The sequence below is a fragment of the Lutzomyia longipalpis genome, chromosome 3, assembly GCF_024334085.1.
Source record: "Lutzomyia longipalpis isolate SR_M1_2022 chromosome 3, ASM2433408v1".
NCBI classification, from domain to species: domain Eukaryota; kingdom Metazoa; phylum Arthropoda; class Insecta; order Diptera; family Psychodidae; genus Lutzomyia; species Lutzomyia longipalpis.
The window spans coordinates 9,815,900-9,835,840 of record NC_074709.1 but is presented as its reverse complement, the minus strand read 5'-3'; the positions used below and the strand labels follow the sequence as shown (position 1 = coordinate 9,835,840).

Sequence of the window (19,941 nt, the reverse complement as noted above, 5' to 3'; positions counted from 1 at the left end):
TAGTTCGTGGTGGTAGTGTAGAGAAAAATCGCGGTTTTTAGTGAAAATTCATCGTACCAGCAATCTTAAGTCTTCCGCGGGCTGATTGCGTCCGCGACCGGCTGAATGCGTATTTTGTAGTTTTTGATAGTTTTCCGGGGTTTTCTCGCGGAAAACCCACCGGAAAATGGTTATAGGGGATGGTACTAATCGTTTTGTGGTGGTAGTGCTAAGAAAAATCACGGGTTTTTCCAGAATAAGACCAATCTCGCAGATTAAGCCCCTGTGATGATTGCTTAAAGAGTGGCTTAAAGAGGGCTTAAAAGAATTTGATGGTTTTTTGTGGTTGTCTAGTGGAAAATTCACCAGAAAAGTGATATTGCTCAATTTTTTTTTCAATTTCGGAAAATTCTTGTAGGAAAATTCACAATTTTTCTGGAAAAATTGCATTAATCCGTTAGTGGAATCGTGGTATTAAGCTCCTCTGATGACGTGCTTAAGTTAGGCTGAAAGAGTGATTTTCACACAAAATAGTTTTTTGGGGCTTGTTTCGAAAAAAATTTCCGTAACATTCCTATAATTTGGGAAAATCATACAAGAAAACTCGTGAAAATTGTTGCCTTGTACATGGTCGTGGTGAAAAGTGAAAGAAATGAAAAAAAAATCACGTTAAATGTACGACATTTTTCTTAAAATTTCATTGTTTCTGCACTTTAAAATCAGCAAGTAAGTACACTTTTCAATTTTTTAAGTTCCAAAAAGTGCATCTGACAATCTCCAAACATCAAAATTTGAAAAATATACAATTTTTTAATCTGCCTTAAAAATTTTAAAACTGACTTAAAAATTTTAATACCGACTTACAAATTTTAAGACCGACTTACAAATTTTAAGTCAGACTTACAAATTTTAAGTCAGACTTACAAAAACTGACTTAAAATCTTAAGACCGACTTAAAAACCGACTTAAATTTTTAAGCCCGACTGAGTAGTGAATTCCACCCAAAGTCAGGAAAGGCTTCTTTTATTCAAATTTAGTCAAATATTCAATTGTTTAATGATCTTTGGATCATTTTAGTGGATTTTGAGAAAATCAACAGACATGAAATCCAGAATATTTCATCGTTTTCCATACAAATGGTAACTTTTACATTTTTTGCTCTAGCGACTACAATTTTTAAGATATCGACTTGAAATAAAAAGCAAATAAAACTTTTTGAGTTTACGCACCTTTTGGCGGCAGAAGTTTTCAGATATCTCAATCCAAGCAAAAGTTATTCGCGGTTAAAATCATGCCCTAATTTCCTGGCCACCCTGTATAATCGAGAGGTGAAAGGTTATCAGGTACCTTGTGTTGCTAAAAATGATGTTTAATGAATGTATAATCTATCTGCACACATTGTTTATGGGAAATAAATTGAAATTTAGTTTATTGTATTTTACTTCACTAAATACATTTGGTATGAGCAAATTCATGATTTATTGACATAAATGATTTAAACAATAACTGGATTATGCGTTACGTGTTCACATTAGTTCCCATGATAAATCTTATCATGGGGCATTAGTGGAAAATTCATTTGGTTAATTCCCACATGTAGAGACTGATGAGGTAATTTGAATTGCCATGGAGGCAATTAAGATGTTTAGAGGTAATTGTTGAAAATCCCCCTGTTGATCACTAATAAATTACTCCAAAGTTGACAAATTTTCTACTCCTTTTGCAAATCTTTTCCTTGGGGATTTACACCACCCACCACTAGAGGAGAACTCAAATTAAAATGCTCTCTGAATATAAATTACTTTGCTCTATCTTACACGAAACATGCTCCAATGCTAATAAACACCGTATTATGTTATGCGGCACTCCTTATAGCCAAATAGTTGTGTCATAAAGAGAGCAAAAATAACCCCCAAGATGCAGATAAAGTTGGCGCATTTACAAACTTTAAGTCGCAATTTAATAAGTTTTTGAATATTTTTTAAGGTGTCTGCTACAAATCACCCCCCATGAGGTTTTGAGAACTTTATAATTTTCTCTGTGCAACATAAATAGCATAAGAAAGTATAACGTAGGTACATATAAGTTGTAGAGAATGCAAAAGTGTCGAGAAATGATTTATTTTCAACTTGAAGATACATATACATTTCTCTCTAGGAGCTTTCACCCTATAGAGCTTTTATATAATGTACACATAGATATTATGAAAGCTGCTTTTGGTATGTATGAAAAAGCATGCAGGGAAAATCTAAAGGAAAATCTCCCTAGGACGAGATACACACAAATTCACGAGATTATACACCGAGTTCGTTATACCATCGAAGCATGAAAATTACACATAACGTATCACGGTGGAAAGCACTGTGAGAAAATTTCCCGAAAGCAGCCCCGCATGTAGTATTGGGGGGAGCAAAATGCCTATAGATGCCCCCAATTATTCTGCAATAAGCCCATTCCCATATGGATCTCGCACATCAGTGTATTTTACGATCAATAACCATCGCAGATGATACAAATGGGTGGGACGAGAGTTGAAGAAGAAAAAAGTACGACATGCCTTTTTTTTCCAACCATAGTACCACACACCACCTTAAGCACCCTCACAATTCCCAATGCAAATCGAATCACAAACTCAATGACAAGAATTCAACTTCATTTTGATATTTTCTCCCCCGCAAACTCTCAAGGGGATGTCCCGACCTTTTGGCACCCCATCCCTCAAAATTTGCCACGTATGAATTGAATGTGTAATGCAGGTGTGTGTGGCAAAAAAGGGTCTTGTGGAGATTGCCAGACTCACACATTTTGGCAAAAAAAAGTACAAGTGGGGCAATGCGAAAGGCACAACTGAGCATTTCCGGCATATGGAAAAACCACCACCATTCACCGCGGGGAACTTAAAGTGAAGCATTATAGATAATTTTCCTGATTTTATGGAGTGTCATAAAATTTTTATGTGTTGAGAGAATTGCTGGTCGTATTGTTCTTAAAGGAGTTTCCCATGCACAGCTATAAATCTTTTAAATTCAATCTTGGAAAGCCGACAAGAAACAACATCAAGGCACGTTCTATTCATTAGCAACTTCACCAAAGAGACTGAATTTTAGATTAAATTGTCGCAACTCGTGAAATCTTTTTATCCCACATTGATGCTTGGCATAATCTCCAATGTGGTTTAATTGAAAACTCATGCCGCAATGAATCTTCGCATATAGGAGCTTTTAGCGTGCCCCCATCTGAAAAAGCTTGACATTTTTAAGCCACATGATAAAAATGTATACAAAGTCTTTTCTCTAGAATTCTCATCTCTTTTATCTACCCCGAGTTAATCTTAAGCCTAATCCAAGCCCAATCCAAAGAAACTATTTGTAAATTATAAATTGCAACTTTGACCTTTTTGCTGGTCTTTTTTTTTTGTCCAAATGGAGGAAAGTCTTCTCGTTAAAATTCACTCTTAAATTTTAAAGTATAATCTCCACTCTGTTATACTTTATTTCATTCAACAAATTATTTGATAGACATCCAACGTATGTATATACCGGGGAAAACTTAAAACTTTCAGTAAAGGTGCTTGAAATATAAATTCTTTGTTTCCATTTTCACAAGACTTTTCCCATTTCCTTCCTTAATGCATATTTTAGGGGAAGTCTTTAAATTTTCTACTAATTTCTTCCTACACCTGCAAAATACTTTCCACGGCAATTTTTCAGATCAAAGAAAATTTATGGTGATTTGGGGAGCTAAATGGAAGCGCATGTAATATGAAATTACATGAAATTTTCCTCATTTTATCTAATACAAAATGGGATGTATAGGGGAGACTGGAGGTGTGAGAGATAAATTTTTACAATTTTTTTTCCATCTCATCAATTTTTATGAAATCTCTTATAATTTTTTTTGTTAATTTGACATTTGTTCTAAAATATTTAACATTTCCAACTTTTAAGGTTTTTCATGACATTTAAAAATTTCATTTAAATTAAGCCTGGAAAATATTTTCTTTTTTACCTTTTAGCAAAAAGGATGAATTTCCTGAATTTTTTACGCCACTTAAAGACGAACCTCCTCCACCCCACTATCCCCTAAAAGTATCTAATATAATCAACCTCGCAAAAAGGTCACGGAAAAAGAAAAAGGAAATACATTTAGTCGTATTTTGCAATAATTTTGCTTTTTCTCAGATCTCCTTCTCAAAAATTTAAAATTTCAAGCTTTGATGCGGACTAATTATATTTATAGAGTCCACGATCTTACATTTTATAACTTTTAATTGCGCGAGAGAGTTGGGGGTGTGGAAGAGGGTGGATGAATCAAAAAGCTCCGATAGGATACGTTTATTTTATTATCTCTGGAATTGACTTTGACTTTACGAATGTCTTTCCTTTTGTCGTCTATCACGTGGAAGGTATGGTACCTATGCTTAGAAGATGGACATACACTTAATATTCCAAACTGTTTGCGTATTAGGAAGTTCCATTTACTACATTTCATGTATGTATGTATACTACCCATATAAATATAAAAGCTACTCTGTGATGCTCTCTTAGCTGGGGATATGGAAAATTCGATTATGAATACGTCCTGTCCGTATTTGTGATGGAAATACAAAACAGGATGAATCCCACCTGAAATCATTCTGAATGTAAAAATGAAAGGATCACAAAAAGGGACATCACAGGAGCTACCCAACACACGTGCATCCATTCATCATATGTGGCACAACGTATCACATTTTGTTCATCCTGTATTCAGGGAATCGCAGAGAATATAGAGAAAGATTTGAATCTCAAGGGAGAAATTGAATCCGATAAAGTCGTTTGAATTTGATATTTGCTTTTGATATTCAAAACAATTAAATTTAATATCAATTACCACCATAAACATGATATATAATACAATGGTATTTCGGGGGAATTTACGTCATACTAAATACAACATGTAATTGTATAATAGGTTACATTTGATTAAATACCAAGTAGGTTTTGCTTCGAGGTAAAATCCTCCCAAACCCCACTTGACAACTTAAATTCCTCTCAAAAAGTATCTGTATGCGAATAATATTGCATTTTACAATTTTGGACTTAAGTGGCATTTGCTCTACTATGAGATCGCTTTAGCATCCCGCACTGGTCCTTGGTGAAAAGTTGCAGAAATTAAATTTTCCGAGTCACTCTCTACACTCCACCAGACGGCGAATAGGAGCCAGGATATATGGGAGTAGTGTGGAGGCGAATAGAGTAGAATATAATTGGAAAACATTGGTGGGAATATGCTAATTTTTCAGTACTTTTCACATGAGATGACAGCAAATTTTAACCATAGCCAGTGAATTAAATATGAATTCATATTTTCTTGAAATTTGCATCTAAACATAAATTTGTAATTCACATACCTTTTTCATTCTCACTTGAATTTCTTGAAATTATATTTATGACAAAAGGAAGAGGATGGCACATAAAGGAGATTCATATAAAAAGAATGACTTTTGGTTATACTTGTATAGCTCTGGATAATCACCCTAAAAGAGAATTCCTTCCAAGATTATTATGACACATAGAAGAATCTTAATTTCGCTATATATATACAAAGAGTGGCTATATATTGTAACATTTTGGTGAAGATATATTATCCTTATGTCATTAATTAGAGATTGAAACCACCACCAGGCGAGTTCCAAATAGAGTCTCCAATTTCGTCATAATCATTTTGAGGACCGCTAAAATTTCATTTATAAACCATTTTCTTTTGTGGCTCACACAAACAACGTGCAAAATTCCTCGTAACACCACGTGGTGGGGAATCAACCAGCCCCCACCTAAAACACCGCCCCACGTGTTATGATGAAGCAATATACGAGGGCAGGTTGTTAAATTAATGGAATTCCCTTGTGCAACTCACCGTGGGGAGTATTTTCCTCATGGCAAATGTTTATGTGTGTGGAAGAAAAAGAGTCGTGAACTGTGGGTGCGCTCCGCAGTTGTAGTACAACCCTCCCGCAATAAGTACAACCAACAGAGTCATAAGCCAAATTCCAGAGTCATCCACTAGTGGACGATTTGCTCTTCTGGACATGTTTTCCACATGGGAACCATCTCATGCGGAAAATAGCATAGCAGTTGGGGGTGGATGGTCTAAAATAGCGAACAAAACTCGTGCAAATGTCCAAGAGGGAAAATTGTAAATTGGTATAGCAATAAAATAGCCCAGAGGTATTTTCACTTGTTGTGTGCATGAATGGGAAATTAAGGAGATTTCCTGCATTAGGGGATGATACTATTTTTGGCGTACATATATGTATTTCTCGTCCCACATCATAAAGATTTGTGACAGCAATTTAGGAACCAAAAATAGCTCCTTCAGTGAACTTTCTTTTTTTTCCCGCCAAACATGTCTTTTTCTTTTTTTTTCTCTCATGCGGTTGCGTTTTCCCAGTCCCAACACAATCTCAATTTCATCCAATATCAATTCCATAGACAATTTGAATTTCTTCTCGTGCCCCGCCTTAATTGAAAAGATACTATGAAGTAGCATCCCGCTCTTTGCATGGCAACAACACAAATAATTAAATTTTTTTCCACTCCTCAATTTTAATTATTCCCAAAGAGTGGTGTTTGGTGTGAGAAAAGAAGATTGGGATGGTTGAAAAAGCGGAAAAGCCTTTTAAATCTTATTGAATTACGAGAGTGAAGATTTATATAACTTTTTTGGTGAAGAAAATGTTCCAAAAAGTAGCGTCCCCAGAGAGAAATCTCGTCCCCTTCCTATCGTTGTTGGATCATTTCCACCCACCCCACTTTTCCACCCTCCCACAGCCACGTCACAGCAGCCTACCGATTCAGGGAGCTTTTTCCATTCAACCTGTTAAGGAATCAAGGAAAAAGGAATGGTTGTGAGACGAATAAAAGGGGGGAGAGAGCATTTTCAAGTTATTTTGAAGATAAAGTGGATGATACATAAGAGGTGTTTTCCCGGTCAAGAGTTTGTTTCGATACGAACGACGAAGGGGTGGTGAGGCTGAACCCAATTTTGTTACTCATTCGTGCCAAGAATGTCTTTGGAAAGAAACGGAATTCCCCCACTAAATTGGTAGAGAAATTGCTGACTCCTTTTGGTCAAGGGGTTGAACATTTTGTGGAGGATGCCATCTAAATTAGCTTTTAGATGGGCTTCTTTAAACTTTTATTGCCATCTCTCAAATCTTTCATTGTAGGTACTTATGATAGAAGAGGGTATTCTACACAAAACAAAATTACAGAAAAGAGATCATTAGAGGTGGGCGAATGTTTAGAGTCAAAGAAAATGCAGGAAGAACACAACTTCATGTATTCTGTGGGAGTTTAAGACACAGAGAGCCAGAAGGAATATGTTTCTTATCTCTTTTATCCGGTCTTTTGATATTTTCTTCTTGGAAAAAACATTGTTAATCAGGCAAAAAAAATCCTCACGAACTTTTAGCTGCAAAGAATACCTTACATTCATCTTAGAAAGTCTCCCAACCCTCTTCATCCTACACAGGAATGACCACCATAGAAGGAGGTGTTTGGAATGTCTACAAAATGAAGATGTAAAACATTCCAATGCTCCCTCCTCATGCAGTATTATTGAGACATCTACGTTAGCACAGAACAATGTCTTGTAAATAGAACATGCGATATTCTCGCAATTATAAATCGTGCTAGAAGGACGATTGTCGTCACATGACGATTCGTCTCATGGGAACTTCCAGCACTCCGTATAAGGATGCAAAAAAGTGTCCCTGCGATAAATCACGCTCAGTGTACAGGAATTTTTTCCATTCTCCAACACTGCGAATAATGCAGAGTTTAGGGGGGTTTATGAGAGACCCAGTACCAGTGGAAAATGTCGAATTTTTTTTGTAAAACGTGCAGATGGTCTTGCAGCCGTTTTATCGTATTACATGCAGATATTGGAATGAGATATTGTCGATAAATACTCTTCTTGTTCCGCATTCTCTCCGGCATCTCTAGAATATCCACCTACTATAGATAAGAGGAGGTATTGCAGACACTGTGTTATGTGAGTAAATTGTGTACATAATGCAAAATCAATAGGTAAATAGGGGAGAAATACTGGACAGTGTTTTACTATTTTCTATGTAAAGCATCTAACATATTTTTGAATAGTTTCAAATAGTTGCAAATTAAATTGCTTAATTTACGAAAATTTTATTCATTATATTAGTAGAAGATGGCAAATTCGGACTTCTTAAGTAGTTTTAGGCGTTTTCTTCACTATCGAAAGATTTAATTAATTTAATTTAATTACAAATTAGGAAAATTATATTTGTCATCAAAAATTATTTTGTTGAATGAAAGGAATCCTCCTAAGTCCTTAATATTCAATCAAAATCCTTCTTAGTCAATCAATGAAAATCTTGTATGTATAACAATGCACATAGTTAATTAAAGGATACGTGCCTTCTCAATCTAATCACTAATTAGAGAATTAATATATTTATTGAGGATTCCTCAATGGTTCCTCTAAAATTTACAAGAGTCCTTGATCACGAACCTGAAGGATTTCATTAAGAATCTACCTGATTTCAATATTAACAAAATATTAAAATTATTCTGACTGAAATTGTAAATTTTAGAAGATTCTTTCCTGAACAACTTTGTGCAAAATAGAAAAGCTAAGAAACTAAATCTTCCAAGGATATTAGTCGAAACCGTCGGAGGATATCGGATGTAGCGTTAATCCGCTAATCGCAATTTCCTTCCTGTATGAAAAATCTATTTTCTCAAAATGGAAATTTAAATACAAACTTGGTTTATACGAAAACTTTAATCCTAACGCGCAATCAATGGAGGAACGCCTCCACTTCCTTTCACATAGCTCCAAGAAATCCGTATCGCTACAAAACTGTGATCCTTATTTACTCGTGAAACATCCAACTTTATCGTAGTATCCGGTTTTAATTCTATAAAATGGAGAGTCCCGGAGAGTGGGAAAACTTTCTAAATGGACACATTGTATCCTCAAAGGAATCTCGAAACTTCTCTTTTGTGCTATGTATACTCTTTTTTTTTGCTTTGATTCTTCTCTTTTTTATTGTTGAGGAAAACTGATGCAATTTTCCACCGAGAAACGTAAAACGGAAAAGAAAATCAGAGAAAATATCTCCTATGTAACTAAATGCCTTATTAATTACATAAAAGTCCTGTACATTGTGTTGTGTACAACAGAGCGTCAATGAAGAAAAAAAGGCACCATCGAGGAAGAAAAAAAATTGCTCGTGGGCATCCTTTCGACTCAATGCTCTCCAATGTTATACTCCTTCTTTTGTAATCATAGACTGTGGTTCTTTTTCTTTCTCTCTCTAATCGATAATAACTTCCATAACTTCCCTTTTGGTTAGGAAAATAAGCTGGAAATCTCATTAAAAATAATTTTTTGCAAAAGCGAATTTTTTTTCCTTAATTTCAACAATCTCATTTCTTCGAATGAGATTTTATTCAATTTAAGATGTGCTTGAACCAAATTCTAAATCCTTTTTGAAGTGTTAATTAGACATTTTTGTGACAAACAGTGTGTTTGAAACAGAGGAATTTAAGGTGGTAACTCCTCGATGAATCTATGAGTTCTCCGCCTCAAACCACAAGCAAATTTAAATGAAATCCAACTCTTATTTCTCTTTCGAGGAAATCACAGAAAAACGAACAAAAAGGAATTATTTTCTCCTTCTCAACAGAAAGTATAACTCGGAAAAAGCATAAATGTAAAACAAAATCCTTTTTTTTTATATATGAAAGATTTTTTATACTTCCTACATCTATCCATGCGAACTTTTTCCATTCCATTTCATACTTTGCTTCCAGCATTACCTATATATCTACATATAAATATTATAAGAAGAGAATAATTCTGCACGCAGAAGAAAAGCCTGGGAGTTTCATTAGAATATTGCTTACGCGATGTTGAATTTAATGCCTGTACTTTCCCCATTCATTATCGCATTTTCACCGAAAAGGTAGAAGGCATATAAATATTAAAGGGCTCTACATTAAAACTTTCCTCCACTTTCACCGTGCTTTTGTTAGGTGTGAGCTTTTGCACCGTTCACGGGAAACCCATTGATTTTCATTGAAAAACTTACCAACCACATGGGCTTTTCACTCTCTTTTTTGTGCAGCTAATAAATCAGTATTTGCCGGCGTTTTATCACAAAAGTACATCGACCCAGTTTTGGTCACTTCCCAAAAGTCACTTCAACTTTCAATCCTTCGCAATATTGGGCTTGAAATTTACGCCCAATAAAACAATTTTTATTGCGAACCTTCATTCTCATGAATTAAGTGATTTCTGGCAAACAGCCCAGTTCTCACATGTGGTGTGTAGTGTGGCTCGCCGTAAAGTTCACTGCCATAATCACAATTCATGCCCTGAATGCGCCAAGAGATAAACTTTTCCCAATTCCACACTACAAAATGCCTGTAAAAAGGATATCATGGTGTGAGGTCGATGATTTTGTGAAATTTTCCCCGACATTTGCTAATCTTTGTACATTATGTTCCATTTTTGAAATTATGTTAAGGATAAAATTCAAAATATAACATTGGCTAGTATAAATATACTTTATGTTATAGCTTTTGTAGAACATTAGAAAATGCTTTTATTTAATTTGAGTGAAAGGTGCGCACTCTGTAAAGACTCAATTTATTTCGCATGATTCATACAATTCTTGGCAATGTACCTTAGACTCCGAGGGTTTTAACCTCGATTTCATGCACATGAATAAATTATGAATTTTACATTAGGCCGCACAAATATGACTTTTGAGGAGTTTCCTTTCATACGGAAAATTGTTATATAGACGGGGAAATTACGATGATCTAATAGTAGAATTTATTTTTATTAAATATTTTGAATTTTCCTAATTTAAATATGGAATGATGATAACATAAAATTCCGATAAAAAACCCTGTTCTTAAGCATATTTGATGCAAGATATCATACTTTATTAAAGAACATTTTGCAAAACGCTCGATAGCTTTCATTGCTAAATTTCTACTAAAATTCATTCATTTTGTGAACATTTAATTTAACCCTTTGAGGTCCATTGGGTTTTAGTTGGGATTTTTTTTGCTAAAAATGTCTCATTTGGGCTGAGAGGAACCCCCATAAATTATTTTGAGTTCAATCAGCTCGCTAGATTGATCGCGGTCTTTAAAGGGTTAAACTAAATAGATAAGCTTAAACAATTTTCACTCATTTACCACTGGCGTACACGTATGATCCTGAGGAAATAGTGGGAAAATAAGAACATTAAAGGCCTTGTTAGCATGTGCAAAATATGTATGCATATATTATGATGAAACATTTCTGAATCCCATTCCTATGCATATTTTATTTAACATAACATTCCACAATTTACTTAATGTTGATGCATAAAAATTTCCACGGGCTCAAGTGGGATGCTGATTGTAATCATACTGTGGGCTAGAGCACAGATGTTTAGCTCTCATATGATATCGAATTTTCGCGGTAAAATGCATAAACATATCTTTGTATTTTTTTATGTTGTGTGTATTTTTGCTCTGAATTTGAATTTCAAATGAAGGGCAGAAAAGGTAACGAAAAAACACAAATTGCAAACAAGAGATTATGTGCCTGGCGGAAGAGAAGTTGGAAAGCATGAGAAAAGAAACTAGAGAATTTATACTGATTTCGTGTGGCGGTAATTAAGATTAATAGAGTTCTTGTTCTCTAGCCGATTACATGCGGGAGGAGGTAAAAGTCTGCAAATTGAAGAGCTACAACGTGGAAAAGTTTGTCGTTTTCGTACTTTTTTTTTTTCTTCTTCTCCTTTTATTATGCACAGAATAAGGAGAGAAAAATAAAGAAAAAAAGGAACATCCATCAGACCGCGACCCACTCGACAATCTGCGATACGAATTGGCGCCTCCGCGTTGTGCCATAAGGGCGGTAACACTTGCCGATTGCTTCCTTCCCGTGCCAGTTTCACCCACAATATGCGTGCTTGGACTAAATTAGATTTGCCACACTCGAGATTTTATTGAATTTTCCCGAGCACTGTGTGATAATTTTAATTGGTTCTCCCAACAGCAACCTGCCTGTTGTGCTGAGCGATAATAAAAATCACATGTATCTGCCATGAAACACACGACTCCTCCACACCCTTTTGGTTTTTTTTGCGACATTCTGTCGTGCCTTCTAATCCTTCGAAGGATGATTTTTTGGTACACGCTACTTCGCAATTTCGAGTATCGTACTTGAGATCTTTTCTTTCTAACTCTTTTTGTCCTGACGTTAAAAAAATATATTATCTGTTTTATAAAATCAAAAAGATTACAAAAAGGGTTTTTTTTGTCCCTAAAATGTTCCTCCAATATAATTTGTTATATTAACTAAATTATAAAGTTTAATTTTTCTTTCAATAACCCCCCAAAAAGACAAAATAATAATCGCAATTTCATGCTGTTTAGCATAAGGAGCATGAGATTTTTATAATATGTTGTAATGGGCAATTTATAGGATTAAATGTTATACGCATTTTCTTCATTTTTTTTTCGAGAATCACTGTGTGAATTCCAGAAGCACGCATTTTCCTCATCTCACTTATATTCCACCCTCATTCTTACTAATATTATATATGTATGTACAAAATATATGTACATAACCCACATACTGTGTGGTTCTTCTAATAAGCTCAATGTAAATCTTCTTCTATTCTCCATTCACTTCCAGGAACCCTTGGAGAGGCAATTAAGTGTGGTGGGTGAAGATGCGTCCAACAATTAGGCGCCAAGAGCCCCAGCATTCAGTCGCAGAGATACCAAATTGAATTGCTGGCGAGGTTGTATTTTGGAAGGAGGCGGTGTGTGTGTGGCGACAAGAGGAAATTTAATCCATCATCCGTGGTTTCCGTGAAGAAGGATGGTGAATTTTTTATCTGACCCACCGTCAGATACTCACACGAAAAGGGACGTCGCCCGAGACGACGCCAGGATCTTCTCAATCTAGTGTTGTCCACAAGTGTCCCCATAATATCACAAAACTTCTTCTTCTCCTTTATCCACTCTCAGCATTTCTTCACGCTCTATCTCGCTTCTTGCCTTCCGCACCCATCAACTCAGTACTGCGGGGTTTTTGGGAGGGGTGGCAAATAGAGCGGGCGTACCCAAAAGGCATCAACACTTGAAAGGAACTTGTGAGAAAGGACATTGAGTAGTGTGGACAGGAATCATATTAGCTTTCGGTGACGCATTAAGTTGCGTCAAAGGCATTTCTTTAGAGGTATTTTCGCAGCCGAAATGTCTGATTTCGAAAGGATCAGACTCGTTATTTTGGGTGGTGCTGGAGTTGGCAAGAGCTCAATTGTTAAGCGTTTCCTCTTTAAAACATATAGTGACAAGTATAGAGCTACTGTGGAAGATCTCTACAATAGAGAATACGACTTGGGTGCTGTTACACTAAAGGTGAGCTTTTTTGGAGCTTTTTCCCATATATATAAGTAGTGAAAAAAAAGTTTTGACTTGAAAAACGGAAATTTAAGAATTTTCCGATATTATTATAAATAATTTTCCTTTCAATAACCTCCCCACTACCCCCTTTTTGCAATATATTTGATGACATTATTTGAACAAAAATTAGCTTTTCAACAATAGATTGCAATGAAAGACATTTCCTGGTACACGATACAAATTTCCTTTTTGCAGGTGGACATCCTGGACACATCGGGTGACATGCAATTTCCCGCCATGAGACGGCTGTGCATTGCAACGGGTATAATTACTCCAATTGACGAATGATAGTATCAGCCAATGTGCTGGTGAATTTCACTGACCATTAATATATTTTGCAGCTAACGCCTTCCTCCTCGTCTACGCCACAACGTCAGAGCCAAGCTTTGGGTGCGTCAAGCAATGCTTCGATGAGATTCGCGAACAGAGGGCAGATTTTCAGGTATATAGTACACACACCCCTTTTGCAATGTCCCCCTCACAGGTGGCACATGCAAATAGAAATTCCTACTTTCATTCATCACAAATACTACACCCCCTGCCCCTCTCCCCACCCCAATTCCCACCAATGCACATTGAAGCACGTGGAGAATGAGGTGGGAATTTGGGAGTCATAAAGTTGGCTCCTTCACGATTGAATTCTCCACCCAGCATTGGTCCAACTCAATTTATGTGTTTGTGTTTATTCAGGAGATTCCAATTGTGATAGCAGGCAATAAATTGGATTTAGCTTCAACACATCGGGAAGTAAAGATCGAGGATGTCTCCGAATGGGTCTTCTGTGAATTACCCAAATTGAGGTAACTTTATTATAAAACTTTTCTTCTTTTTTTTGTACCTCAAATTTTGCGGGAGAGAAAAACTTTGTGGGAGAAATTGTTCATGTTCAAGACCACTTATATCTATATACAAAAAGAGGTATTATCCCTTTAAAAAAAAATAAAGAGGAATATCTTTGGAGAGGGAAGTTAAAAAGGCGCTAAGAAAAAAAATTACTGCATTTCAGGGAAGTAGTCAGGAACTCAAGGGGGTGTTTTTCTAGCCCAGTCCTCGGTGATAAAATGGACTAAAAAGAACAACAGGATTTAAATTTTACAAAATATTGAAATTACTAATCTAACAATATTAAAGGCTGTTGCATTCAAATTATGAGAAGCTTTTTGACAGTTAATGCACTTCTAACGTTTGACGTTTTATATAACGTTTTTTTTTTGTTATAAAAGTAAAGCTTATTTTCTAACGTTTGAGATGTCTTTTAACATTTGGCATGTCTTTAAACGTTCGATGTCCCTTTTCTGATGTTTGACGTCATTTCTAACGTTTGTCATTACTTTTCTAACGTTTCATGTTTTTTTTTGTTAAGTTTAAATTTTTTTCTTGTATCTTTTAACCCAAAAGGAATTTTTTAACCACTCTAGAGAAATAAAAATCTGAACTGTCTTAATTTTTAGGCTCTCAAGGAGGTTTGTTAATAAACTGATTGAGTACCTATCATTACAATTTATTTTCACAAAGACAGAGATAGAAACAGACAGAAAAGAGCTTTAAGTTGATAACCTTTTATTAGAGATCTCTATAAAGTTCAAAGCTTCCCCTGAAAAAGATGAAGCTTTTACACTTTTCCTCAACTATTAGTTTTTCGCTTCTATTCGAGAGTTTTACATGATTTTTTACCATCTCGAACAGATTGTTTGGAAATGTTTAAAAGTTTATTCTAAAAAATTAAACTTTTAACATGTTTCGTTTCAGAATTAAAAGTTTATCAACAATACAAACTATTTGAAAAAAAAATCATTCACATGCAATAAACCATAAAAGTAGTTCTTTTTTATATCGTACTTTGGGACGTTTTTGGTTTAGTAGTGACTGCATGATACTGCACCATATGCATATAATATACCCTTTATTTGTGTAACAACGATGGGACTAGGAAGTTGGGAAAAACGTGCGGAAAATGAGTTATACGTAGAATGAGTGTAAATAAACGGATGTTTTTGGCCAGAGATATAACTGCAAATTTTATTACATCTTTCCGTTCGTGCAAATAATAAACAACACGCTATATATACAATATGGACCATCCTATACTCGTGTAGTTATCCCATTTGGCTTGCGTGTCGTGTGGTTAAGAAGTGTAAGGAAAGGATAAATTATTTCTCATTCAGCAGAGCCAGCAGAGCTTTGTGTTTTACGCTTTTATGTATTATTTGATTTAAAGTTTCATGCAAAAAAAACGCTTACAATGTAACGTACTTAAACTGAAAAAAAAATTAACTCAAAGCACTTTGAAACATTTAATGAGGAGTGTTTAATTTTACTGTGAAGACAATTACGGAAAATAATCTTCCGTAAATACCTGTGCTATGCAATTTATTTTTCTATATAATTCATAACACCTCATCTCCAAGTACTCTTCACATTTAAGCATTGAGCCATAAAACTGCAGCCGTAAAAGACAGTTAATGAAATACTTTCACCTGTGCAGGTGACATTCCGACGAAGGGCGTGAAATATCCACAAAATGGCAGTCTCAATTAATTTTATTTCATTCTTTTTGTGCCCATCAACCATTGTAGCAGTCCCGGTGTACCCTCTTTGAGTCCCATGTAAAAATGCACGTAACCACATAGCCCATGGGGGGTTGAAAAAAAAGTGAATCACATATAAATGACTGTACAGCTGTTGAAAGTTCATAAAACTACCCTCGGGGAAATTTTCCCAAATCACATTTCAACTCCATAAAAGCTTTTCTCTCCAACACCGAATGGTATAAATTGAGGAAGGGCAGAAAATTGTGACATTCTGCCAAATTACATTTGTGCCATAACACTTTTTATCCACAAAATCGTGGTTCATGGAATTTCATGCGAAATTCTTCCAATTTACCCATAATCGCAATTGTGCATACTTATAGGGATTTTGAATATTTAATTAAATGAAGCCCTTCTCAAGTAGTTAGAACTCAATGATGCAGAAGCATTGTGAAGTTAATTTTTGTGCCAAAGTAAAAAGATTATCATCAACATTAAGGATATTAAAATAAGGTGAAGATTACAGAGTTCAATTGAAAGATTTTTTTCAACAATAACATCAAAGACCTCAAAGGGAAATCATATTAAAGAAATAAATTATATGGAAAAATTTATGTTGTGGTTTGCGTGTTCTAAAAGAGCCTAGAAAGTTGCAAAAAAAAACGATCATTTTTGCCAATTTTTAGGTAAAAATTCCAAGATTTTTTTCTTGAATGAGATTTTATTGAAAAAATTTTAAACTTAATCCCCTCGAAGCTTAAACCGTGAAAAACGTAAGATTTGAGGTATTTTTGTCGATTTTTTACAATCGCATAAACGAACCATTAACACATAGGCAGATTCGGACTTGAAACAATCCTTATATTTTCTCGAATTGACGCGAAAGAGTTAACTCAACAAGAATGCAAGAAAGTCTTTAATTTTTTATTTAAAATTGACTTTAAAAACAACACTCAACCTTATACATAAAAATGAATAAACTTCTTCAATAACCTTTCTCTCTGTCCTTCTCTTAGATATTCACATTTTAGCAACGGAAATAATTCTTCTTTCTCATTAATTTTTACTTGTGAATAGGGCGAAGGTGTTGGAATGCTCCGCCAAGGATGACACAAACATCACGGATTTATTCAAATCTCTGCTTTCCATTTCAAAAATCATGCCAATTGGGGGTGGCGAGAGTACTTCTGGGCTAAAACGAAGATCATCAGCGTACGTGAGTGCTACCAGCAAAGGTTAGTGCAGATACTCCCTCACTGTGTTACAAGTGGATTGGAACCCTATGGGTTTGATGAGAACACCGGAAATTACAGTTCAATTCCAATCTCAAAATGAAGGTCGTGGGTGCGTGATGATTTTCATACTCTTTTCATCACCATGCGCAAAATTACACGGAGCTTTTCTCCAAATAGGCATTTCCCATAAAAAAAAATCCCATCCCTCACACATAAAAATGTCGCTCAAGCTTTTCCTTATGCTATGTGTGGCACAAAACGTGAAATTATACATAGTTAAACTGATGATGGAAGAAATTGAGGGGAATTTTATTGAAATAATTTATTAAATATAAAAAAACTCATTTCCCCAACCAAAGTTGAATTATTGCCACATTTTGTAGCATGAAAATAACCTTGTTGATAGTACAGGGATAAAATATTTACTCGTTTTATCGTCACACCAGGAAATGTAATTATTTATTTAAATTGTCCGCCATGCAAAAATTGCGAACTTTCACTTTCATTTCTTTTCCGCACCTACCCCCCTTACATTCAATTGAATTTTCAACCATCTGGACGTTGATATGGGTCCCTCTTATGGTGAAAATGAAAAAGATTTAATTTATAGCGTGACGTTTTTTGGGGAGAATTTATGTGTATTTGACATTACACTGCACAATTCACCCACAATCTGCAAAATTGTAAAAAATTTATAGGATGCAGAGAGAGAGAGGAAATGAAAATGTATTAAAATTCAATAAGATGCTGATTGAAAATCTTCTATTCGCTTTTCTACTATGTATTTACATCCTCCAAATCCCTTTGACAACATAAAACATCCTTATATACCTACATTATAAATTCCATTATTCGTTTGCCTTAACTTGAAGCTTAATGGCTTGTCGAGCAAAATATCTGCAATTCTGTCCATTTTATACAATTTGCCATATAATTGGACTTTTCAATATGTTTTTTAAATAACACATTTAAATCTCAAACATATTTGGTATAATACATCACTCATTGATGGATTTAAAGCAATTTGCATTGGATTTTGTTTGTATGATTTCATGTTGGATGTATGTAAAACCCCTTATCATTTTTATTGAAAACGAGGTAAATTGTCACTTCGCTCCAATTTTCCTCGCCCCGCTTCGCGGGGGGTTTTGCGCTTCGCGCAAATTTTAGAGAAAAAAAATTGTGATGATTTATACGTTGATTGGAGCCACTCATCAACCCCAAAAAAATTGCAAAGAGAAGAAATCATTTTCATACAACATTTCAGGCGCCAAATTCAAAAATTCGCAAAAAATGCATGACTGTTATATGGGGGCTACCTGAAGGGGGGCTTTGGGGGGAAAATGGATACGGCCACTCGAAACCGCCTGATATAAGGAGCCTCCCCCATAAAGAGTTGTCCTATTATTGTAGACATGTCTATGGACATGTCTAACAGCAATCCAATGTGATCTTTTTTCAGCGAACATATCCAATGAAAGTCCAAAGGATTATCATTGGACATTCGTTTGGGATATGTCCAATTACAGTCTTATATCTAGTCTAATGATTTTTCTTGGGACGTGTCCTTCACTTGTCCTATATGAGTCCAATTTCCGTTTACATTGAACGTTTCCAATGCCAGTCCAATGGATTATCATTGGACATTCGATTGTGATATGTCTAACAGTAGTCTAATGTTTAATCCTACGATGTATGTTAGGACACCATAATCAGACGTCCAATGCTACTCCAAGGTAATTTCATAGGACATTCTAATTGAACGTTTCCAATGCCAGTCCAATGGATTATCATTGGACATTCGATTGTGATATGTCTAACAGTAGTTTAATGTTTAATCCTACGATTTATGTTAGGACACCATAATCAAACGTCCAATGCTACTCCAAGGTAATTTCATAGGACATTCTAATTGAACGTTTCCAATGCCAGTCCAATGGATTATCATTGGACATTCGATTGTGATATGTCTAACAGTAGTTTAATGTTTAATCCTACGATGTATGTTAGGACACCATAATCAAACGTCCAATGCTACTCCAAGGTAATTTCATAGGACATTCTAATTGGACGTATCTAATGCCAGTCCAATAGATTACCATTGGACATTCGATTGAGATATATTCAACCATAGTCTAATGTTTAATCCTACGATGTATGTTAGGACACCATAATCAAACGTCCAATGCTACTCCAAGGTAATTTCATAGGACATTCTAATTGAACGTTTCCAATGCCAGTCCAATGGATTATCATTGGACATTCGATTGTGATATGTCTAACAGTAGTTTAATGTTTAATCCTACGATTTATGTTAGGACACCATAATCAAACGTCCAATGCTACTCCAAGGTAATTTCATAGGACATTCTAATTGAACGTTTCCAATGCCAGTCCAATGGATTATCATTGGACATTCGATTGTGATATGTCTAACAGTAGTTTAATGTTTAATCCTACGATTTATGTTAGGACACCATAATCAAACGTCCAATGCTACTCCAAGGTAATTTCATAGGACATTCTAATTGGACGTATCTAATGCCAGTCCAATAGATTACCATTGGACATTCGATTGAGATATATTCAACCATAGTCTAATGTTTAATCCTACAGTTTACCTCAGGACACTTTAATCAGACATCCAATGCTAGTCGAAGGAAAATTTATAGGACATTCTAATTGGACATA

General features: G+C 35.2%; 2 protein-coding genes across 2 annotated transcripts in view; one reads left to right on the top strand and one right to left on the bottom strand.

The window, feature by feature from the left end:
- Window positions 1-19,941, bottom strand: part of LOC129791905 (NADPH:adrenodoxin oxidoreductase, mitochondrial) — a 298,769-nt gene that overhangs the window by 3,472 nt on the left and 275,356 nt on the right. The gene's annotated exons all lie outside the window — the stretch shown is intronic.
- Window positions 1-19,941, top strand: part of LOC129791959 (GTP-binding protein Di-Ras2) — a 51,304-nt gene that overhangs the window by 21,888 nt on the left and 9,475 nt on the right. The window contains exons 3-7 of the mRNA XM_055830643.1: window positions 12,709-13,439; window positions 13,680-13,746; window positions 13,826-13,926; window positions 14,175-14,284; window positions 17,093-17,250. Of these exons, the coding sequence (XP_055686618.1) occupies window positions 13,275-13,439; window positions 13,680-13,746; window positions 13,826-13,926; window positions 14,175-14,284; window positions 17,093-17,250 (601 nt within the window). The 5' untranslated portion in view covers window positions 12,709-13,274. The remainder of the gene's footprint in view (window positions 1-12,708; window positions 13,440-13,679; window positions 13,747-13,825; window positions 13,927-14,174; window positions 14,285-17,092; window positions 17,251-19,941) is intronic.